At 48.8% G+C, this 9,202-nt stretch overlaps 1 protein-coding gene across 1 annotated transcript; it reads left to right on the forward strand.

Annotated features, from left to right (window-relative positions):
- Positions 1 to 4,343: 4,343 nt before the first annotated feature.
- On the forward strand, positions 4,344 to 8,118 carry LOC149915721 (uncharacterized). The gene is made up of 9 exons (XM_090151189.1): positions 4,344 to 4,505; positions 4,819 to 4,974; positions 5,178 to 5,297; positions 5,416 to 5,539; positions 5,882 to 5,965; positions 6,054 to 6,155; positions 6,465 to 6,604; positions 7,150 to 7,217; positions 7,730 to 8,118. Exons 2-9 carry the CDS (start codon positions 4,921 to 4,923, stop codon positions 7,974 to 7,976), a joined length of 939 nt encoding a protein of 312 aa, XP_090007315.1. The 5' UTR covers positions 4,344 to 4,505; positions 4,819 to 4,920; the 3' UTR covers positions 7,977 to 8,118.
- The last annotated feature ends 1,084 nt before the right edge of the window (positions 8,119 to 9,202 follow it).

Here is a 9,202-nt window from a genome sequence, read left to right on the forward strand (position 1 = left end):
CGTATCATCCAGTCCAGCTGTCCACCCATCAACACTTCCCCACCAAACCACGTCCCTCAGTACAACATCTGAACAAAGTCCATCTCACTGCTCCTGCAGCCAAAGGGCTCGGATGCATGTGTTCCTGCCCGAATCCCTCCTGCTTCTCTAAGTGTCACCGAGGAATTTGGAAACAGGTTTGAAGATTAAAAAAAAATCATCAATTTTGCTTTATCTATGGCTCTGTTTCTCTGTATTCATGTCAGGTTTGCAGCTCCGTTGCCTGCAGGTTCCACATGGAAGGCATGGGGTTGCTATCAGGTATTCAACTCAAAGATCTGATCACGTCTCTGACCTCTCTTAGCAGAGAGAAATATCCCACCCTTCACAATCACACCTTATTCACATCATCGCTTTCTCACACACACACACACACACGCTGTTCACACTGTGCTGTGAACAACCATTTTCAAGGATGAAGCACGAGGAGGATCAAATTCCATGAAGCCCTGACAAACACCCTGAGGACGAACACCTGACATCCCACTTCACCGCCATCGAACCAGGCCGATGCATTAGTTTCACCAAAACAAGGTCAAATATCCCACTGGCTTTATCACGGATTTGATGAGGCTGGAAAAGACCTCCAAGATCATCAGACCTCTGCTGATGGGGGAAAAGTGCAGAAGTGTCTCCTCTTTACTGCTGCAGAACCTGACCAGGGCTAAGAACTGCTGTGGTTTAACCCAGCAGGCAGCCCAGTGCTGCACAGCTGTTGTGTCACAGAGCCATGGCGGAGAAAGACCAGAGAAAGGCCAAACGCACGTGTAGAGATAAAGCCATTTAATAGGACAGAATAGGTGGGGAAAACAATAAAGGAAACCGAGAAAGGACTCATCTTTGAGTCTGTTAACAACCACTTCAAGCTTGTTATTCTCTCTGACATCAGAAGCGTCGTAGGTTTTAGAGTTCCTTTTTTTCTCTACTGTAGGGCTTTGTCTGCAGCCTGGTTTGTTTATATCATAGAATCATAGGATTCCATCACTTTGTGCCTTAGAAGGAGCTGAAAACCTTCTCTTATTAGAGTCCGACTTCCTACCCTTACCACCTACAGTGAAGTAGATACCGTTTTTCTTGGATCCTTCAATTCCAAGCCCGTATTTTCCCAAAAGAAAAGAATTCAGAGGTAAACACCTACAGTTCAGCGAGCGATTTTTCAGTGTCTATTTCTGATTGTGACAGTCATTAGGCTCAGAGGTCCCACTTAATTTAAGGTGCCTGTTTTAATTCAGACAAAGGCTGTAGTTGCAGCTGACTTCCCAAGACTGCAATAGGTGGTGGTGACACAGCCTCAGGCCTCTGTTTTTGTGCTAATCTCACGTTTCCTTTCTCTGCCTTGCAGGGCAGCTCGTGCTGGAAGTGGCCGCTATCATGCTATGAATGTGTCTGTCTTCGCAAAAAACAGAGGGCTGGCTCATCCAAATGCTTGCTGATTGTTTGGAAGCTCCAATTCTGAAGCTCACATTCTTCCAGCCTCCAAGCTGGAGGCAGCCTGGAGGCAACATCTCCCAGGTCCAATCGTGCGGTGCCTGAGAGGGTGACCCGAGATGGCTGCACAAGAGTCCCCTTAATTACTCTGTTATCTTACTTCGGATAACCCCATTGGGTGACCCTCTCTGGTGTTGGTCTCTTAGAATTTGGATCTAGGAGGTGTCCTCTTCCTTTGTTTATAATGAAAGTGCGGAAGTGATGTGGAACCGTGCTGAGGTCGCAATCGTTGCTGGGGTGGGAGGTTTGGCCCTCAGCTGGTGAGCAGAGCTGGTGCTTTGGTGAGCGTGCTGCACACAGAGACTGAGCTCTGAGCGTTCCTTGGAAGGGATCATCCTTGGAGAGCCCGTCAGAAGCACCGTTGTGGCGTGTGTGTGACCTGGGCACAGCCCAGACTGACCTGGACAAAGAGGTGAGCTGGGCTTGGTGCTGTGTGGTTGCTGGAAAGAGTCTCAGCAGAAAAGCTAGGCTGGGGAGGAGTTCCCCGCTCAAGCGAGGCCCTTCCAAATGGCTGTTTCCAGGAGAAACTGATTCTCTGAGAGATTCTGTCACACGTTTTGGTGAGGATGACGAATTGTCATCACTCCCCTGTGTAATGCTACAGTGTGATGCAAAGCACAGGGATAATAACCCCGGTGGCAAAATCCTCAGCAATCCTGCAGCAAGTGAGGATTTGCCCAAGTGCAGCAGCTGGGGACACAGAAAGAAAGGAAAAAAGCTGCTGAGCCTTGGGAGGCCTCAGGAAGGCAGGGATCTCCAGACGGGCACCCTTGCCTCCACTGCCAACCCTTCACTGATGTCTGGGAAGGGTTTGCATGCGCCTGAGCTGCCCTGGCGTGGCCCTGCCTTCTCACCAGGTGCTCAATCACTCCTTCAAGCTGAGACTGAGCATTGCCACTACAGCCCTGCAAAATTGCTGCAGGGCCCCAGCCTTCATCTCAGACATGACAAAGGAACAAGAGCTAAGACTTTGTGCACTGCAGTCTGTGCTTTAATGAAACGTGGAGCGCTGGTTGTGCTGTCTCCAGCATATTTTTAACAAAACCCTGAGGAAGTCATGGTGGAGAGCCGGGTGCTCATCTGGGGACATGGACTGTCCAGTGACATCACAAGCACGGTGACACCACAAGCACAGAGACATCACAAGCACAGTGACATCACAAGCACAATGACTTCACAAGCACTGTGACATCACAAGCATGGTGACATTACAAGCACTGTGACATCACAAGCACTGTGACATCACAAACACAGTGACATCAAAAGCACTGTGACATCACAAGCACTATGACATCACAAACACAGTGACATCACAAGCACTGTGACATCACAAGCACTGTGACATCACAAGCACTATGACATCACAAACACAGTGACATCACAAGCACTGTGACGTCACAAGCACTGTGACATCACAAGCACTATGACAACACAAGCGCTGTTCTTGGGGCCGTGGCGAAGAGATGTTTTGTAGCTCAGCAGCAGAACATAATCCGGACCCAAGGGACCTGAGAGAAGGCCTGCTGGTCAGCAAGCAAAGCATGCCAAGGATGCAGCAAAATACATTAAAGGATTACACATTAACGCTCCTGTTCTCTTTGTTTTCAGAATAAATACATAGCCCCACTGCATAATGAAGTATAACTTATATTACACTGAGACCGTCAAAATCATTCAACAGCCTGAAAATGTTGCACATAAATAAGTCAAAGTGGAAACAGAATGCAAACAATGACACATGCTTTAATTAGTCGTGCATTACACTTAAAGGGCTGTCTATGAGACTTGAAGAGCCCCTGAGAATGAAGCCTTGGTGATAAAAATCCAGATAAGCTGGTGCTTTGCTGAGCGTGCTGCACACGGAGACTGAGCTCTGAGCATTCCTTGGAAGGGATCATCCTTGGAGGGCCCATCAGAAGCACTGCTGTGACGTGTGTGTGACCAGGCCAAAGAGGTGAGTTGGGTTTGGTGCTGCGTGGTTGCTGGAAGGAGTCGCAGCAGAAAAGCTAGGCTGGGGAGGAGTTCCCCGCTCAAACGAGGCCCTTCCAAATGGCTGTTTCCAGGGGAAATTGATTCTTCGAGATTCTGATACACGTTTCGGTGAGGATGACAAATTGTCACGTGTAATGCTACAGTGCTATGAAAAGTGCAGCATAATAACAGGGTGGCAAAATCCTCGGCTGCAGCAAGTGAGGATTTGCCCAAGTGCAACAGTTGTGGACACAGAAAGAAAGGAAAAAAAGCTGCTGAGCCTTGGAAGGCCTCAGATAGCAGAGATCTCCAGTCAGATACCCTTGCCTCCACTGCCAACCCTTCAATGAGGTCTCTGGAGGGTTTGCATGCGCCTGAGCTGCCCTGGCGTGGCCCTGCCTTCTCACCAGGTGCTCAATCACTGCTTCAAGCTGAGACTGATCATTGCCACTACAGCCCTGCAAAATTGCTGCAGGGCCCCAGCCTTCATTTCAGACATGACAAAGGAAGAAGAGCACAGACTTCATGCAGTGCAACCTGTGCTTTATTGACCCATGGATTGCAAGTTGTGCCGTATCTAGCATATATTTAACAAAACCCCACTGAAGTCATGGTTGAGTCAGGTGCTCAGCTGGGGACATGGACCATCCAGTGACATCACAAGCACGGTGACATCACAAACACAGTGACATCACAAGCACTGTGACATCACAAGCATGGTGACATTACAAGCACTGTGACATCACAAACACAGTGACATCACAAGCACTGTGACATCACAAGCACTGTGACATCACAAGCGCTGTTCTTGGGGCCGTGGCTGCCACCAGTGAGTGCCACAGCCGTGAGCGCTGCGCAGGAGTGTGGACACGCTGCGTCAGCTCTCGTCCCGGCTGGCAGTGATAGTGGTGGTGGCTGACGGGTGCTGCCCGCTCTCGCTGACGGAGTTGCTCAGCCATTGGGCTGGTGTGTTAGCTGGAAGGGAGAAGGACTGCAGCTGTGCCTGGGTAAGCCAGAACTGTAGCTTTGTCAAACATGTGAGTCGTACCAGTGCCTCCATTGCAGCTGCAGCAAGAGGGGAAGATGAAGGGAGTCTTCTTCACGTCAGGAACACAAAATATGTGCTGCAAGGCATATAACTGGTGATGAGATGGAGGACAGTACTTGCTGGGAGAAATCGTGGCAGTTGGACACAAGTTGGATCTAGAATTGGCACAGTTCTTGCAACCAGCTGCTTCCAAGCTCCTTGAGAATATACACAGCATAAAAGAAGAAAGCTGGGAAAATGCTTATTCCTCATGATTCTTCCCTTGTTGAAAGTCTGAAAGGCAATCTTGGGGATCCAAGCAGTCCAAGAGTGCAGCCGGCTCTTTCCAAGAGGGGGAATTCCTTTGGAGAGGAACTTGCTCTAAGAAGTTCTCCATGCCTCAGAAAGGAGTTGACTGCTACTTCTATTTCTACTCTGTCTGCTTTAAGGTATGGTTGGGTTTCTTTTGCCTGGATTTCTTCCTTTTCCTCACTTTTAAGAGAAAGGGATGGAGCAGGGGGAGACCCACTAGTGATGTGTTACCTTCCTAAGCAGTGGGATTGTGCGCCCGCTGCTAACAACCTGGGCTAACAGCACGGACATGTTTCAGGCTGTACTCTTATTTTCCTGTGTGGTTTCCTTTTGCTTGCAGGGAGACAGCTGTCCCTTCCGCCACTGTGAAGCGGCGCTGGGGAGTGAACAAGTCTGCAGACTGTGGATGGAGGGTCGCTGTTCCAGCAGCGACTGCAGGTTCAGACACATGAAAATTGATGTGAGTGTTTGCCTAAAGATGAGCTCTCCACTTCTCTCTGGCACGACCTGGAGCACTGCACCTCTTTGCAAACCTCGTCTGCCTGTTTCCATGACCCTTCCTTTCTTTCTCTCTTCAGAAGAAGCGCAGTGAGATTCCCTGCTACTGGGAGAATCAGCCGGGAGGCTGTCTGAAAGCCCACTGCCCTTTTCTTCACTTCAAGAAACGCGGTGGGAACGCACCGACCATTCCACCAAGCAACGGTGAGTTCCTGATGCCATGAAGCATGGAAGACTTAATTATGAATATTACTTCTGAGCGGGTGCAGGATGTCAAGTAACTATTCATTCGGGAGTGCAGGGAAGAGTCGTCATAAGTGAAAAATTAGTTTGTGTTTTGGCTCTCAGAATAGTGGTGTTTTTTTTCTGGAGAGAGGTAAATGCACTGCAGGTCTGTGTTGACTGCAGAAATGGCACAACATTTGAGCAGGGGAAAGGCAAATGTAACAAACCATGCTTGAAAATTGGAAGTTTGTGGCTGACTGTGCTGAAACCTTCCTCCAAAGAGATGCTCTTCAATTATTTCTTGTCTTCTTTCTGCCAAAGCTGACACAAGTGGCCTTCCTCTGAACAGTGGCCTTACAGAAAGTCTGGAGAACCAGACAGAGGTTGAGAAGGCACCAGAAAGAGGTACAGATACTGAACAGGCATCTGGGTTTGATGCACTGTTTTGCTACTTAGGTTTTCTGATTGTTCTTTCCTGGACTGTTCTCTGCAGTTGACATCCCAACTTCCTCCCATGGCCCGGCTGCAAGAAAACGCAAGCGATCTGAGGAGAAGGCCAAAGCAAAGGAATTGCCTTGCAAGAAAAGAGTCAAGAGTGAGCACAAGGAGCTTGTTACAGTGCCTCAGCACAGTAACGCTGTCACTTAGCATTGTTCCGTGTCAGAGTTTTCCTTGCCCTGCACTATTACTGAGTGCAGCTCTTGGGTTTCTTTGTTCCTTTGGATGTGTTGTTGGTAGACAGAGATGACTGTGGAAAACATTGCTGAGAATCCTGGACATGGCAATGTAATTCCGCTGGTCAAATGTATTTAACTTTGTTGTGGGTTGTGGGAATGATAAGAGAATGTGGATTTCTCTTGAGGCACAGCAAGACCATATCAGCAATCTCTTCCTTTTACTTCAGATGGACGCAAGGTGTACGTGAGGCCCATTGATTGGAAAGCCACCTTCCCCAAAAAGCAGGGACAGAAACGGAAAGCAGCAGAGATGCTACCATCTGCTGCTGAGGACACCGATGAGTCCCCAGCTAGAAAACTACCAATGGTGAGAACAGCAGCAAAAGCAGTAGTGCATACGGAAGGTTTACATTGCTCTTGAAGAAACAGTAGAAATTTCAAATGTTCTCCAGGTCTTCTGTTTCCTTTGAAGGCAGCAGATGTCTCACAAGCTACTGGAAACTTTCTATTTTGATTTGATGCAGAGCAATGTTTATTAAGACTCTGTGATTCTACGATTCTCAGATTGCTCTCTGGTGTGACGGATTTTGTCCATCAATGCTGCGCTGTTAAAAACACCCAAGAACACTTGTAATCTTCAAGAGAATGCTTTCTTCAGGAGCCCCGTGCTTCTGTATTTGGGTTCAGGCTCAGCAGTGCCCCCTGCTGAGGAGGAGTCCTCAAAGATCATCTGGTGTTCCACCTCTCCTGCTGTGGCAAGGGTTGCCAGCCACAAGATCCGACACCCTGGAAACCCATCCAGCTTGGCCTTGAATGCCTCCAGGGATGGGGCATCCACAACTTCTCTGGGAAAAGAAACTACTTAGGAATCTTTGACCCGTGCTTCATACACACTGTGTTGATTCTTCCTAGACCATCGTTCCAGCCCTGCCCAAGGACAGCCTGGTGACCATCCCTGCAGTCGAAACACCTCCAAGCAGGTGATGACCACAACTTGTTCTTCATCAGTGCCATTTTTACCTTAGACATAAGTTCTTTCACATCAGGGGACAAATGGGGTGTTTGAGATGAGCCATGGCATAATGCAACAAGAAAGAGGTCATCTGCAATAATTTAAATTGCCTACTCAGAATCTCTGCTGAGTATGTCTTGGGGAAAAGTCACTCAGTCAGTAAACAGGTTTATGCAGAGGATGACTTCTTGACATATTTACAGTCAAAGTAATGAGGCTGGCAATGTGGTTCTGCTACAAAACCTGGCCCCTGTTGGCTAGACTCAAACTGCTCTATCTGTACACATCAATTCCCACTATGAAAATGTGCCTGCTGCTATCTTGCACTCCAAAGGCAGCCTCAGGTTAACTGAATCGCCATCCCTTTGTGAGTGTGAGGTGCAGGAGGGGTTAACCACAGATCTCAGAGCTGGTTTGCTGAAAGCGTATCTCCAGTTAGAAATGTCAGGTACTGATTGTTCTCTTCCTTGATCTCCCCAGTCTGGAACTGCTTCCGGGAAGCCAGGCAGACTCTGTGAGGAATGCCTCACAAGAAGCAGATCAGGCGCAGCAGCTGAGCTGCACAGAGGCGGGGAAAGCCCTCGTCTCAGAGGATGATGACATCGAGAAATTAATGCTGGAAATCATAGGAGATGAATTGGAAGGAGAAATTGACATGGACAGTGAGAAGGATGTGGATGAGCTCCTTCAGGAACTGTCTGAGATCATTGATGGTGTAACACCGTAGTCTGATTGTATATTTTAAAACAAGCAACAACAAACATCAATTAAAACCAACCTATACCATTTCAACCCTGTTCCTTTTCTTTCTTATACTGAGGGGACACTTTTCCTGAAACTGTGCAGTGAGCCTTAAAGCAGAGTCAAACTGGAAAAAATCAGCAGTGCCTGCATTCTGTTCTCCTGATTTCCCTGCTGGTCAGAGTTCAGTGGCTGTACACCCATTCCCCAGCTCTGAGTGGCTGCCTTCAGCATCGAGGACACAAAGCACTTGTGTGGGCACAGAAAGACGTCCATCCGCAAGGCTGAACCTGGAACTTCTTCCTTCCTCCCCCCTTGGCAAAACTCTGCATGAGGTTCATGTGGAAGCTCCGGGGCTCTGCTTCCTTGGACAACGCCTGTGCCAGCTGCAGCGCTGCCGCCCCCACCTCCCACTTTCTCCTCCTCTCAGGCCTCTCGCTGCATGGTGCAATTCTTCTTGGACAAAAGGTGCACACCCAGTACAACCAGTACACCCTTTTCCTTGCCTACCAGTGAACAGCAAGGGCCAATGGCTTGGAGCGTTAGGGCAATCCCTTCTTGGATCTGACTCCTGCTTCTCATCCCATTGCCCAAGAACGGTGCTGGAGTCACTCATCTCCACTTTGAGTGGAAGGAGCAAAGCAAAAAGTAGGATTGCTACCCTGGACTTTAGGAGAGCCAACTTTGATCTCTTCCGGGACCTACTTGGAGCTATCCCGTGGGCTAGGGTGTTAGAAGGTAAGGGGGCCTGTGAGAGCTGGTCGGCATTTAAACAGCTCTTCTTCCAAGCCCAGGATCGGTGCGTCCCTGTGAGCAAGAAATCAGGAAAGGGTGGCAGGAGATCTGTGTGGATGAGCAAGGAGCTCATGCGCAAACTCAAAGGGAAAAAGAAGGTCCATGAAATGTGGAAAAAGGGTCTGACCACTCGGGAAGAATATAGAAATGTTGTCGGCGCCTGCAGGGATGCGACGAGGAAGGCTAAAGCCCGCCTGGAATTCAATCTAGCAAAGGTGGTAAAGGATAATAGAAAAGGCTTTTTTAAGTATGTTAACAGTAAAAGGAAGACTAGGGAGAATGTAGGTCCCCTACTAAGTGAGGGGGGTGTTCTGGTAACAGGGGATGCTGAGGAGGCGGAGATACTGAACGCCTTCTTTGCTTCTGTCTTCAGTGAAAAAGCTCCCCCTCGGGAATCCCAGGCCCTGGTGGTTAGTG

This window comes from Phasianus colchicus, chromosome 16, assembly GCF_987193195.1.
Source record: "Phasianus colchicus chromosome 16, bPhaCol1.hap1.1, whole genome shotgun sequence".
Classification (NCBI taxonomy): domain Eukaryota; kingdom Metazoa; phylum Chordata; class Aves; order Galliformes; family Phasianidae; genus Phasianus; species Phasianus colchicus.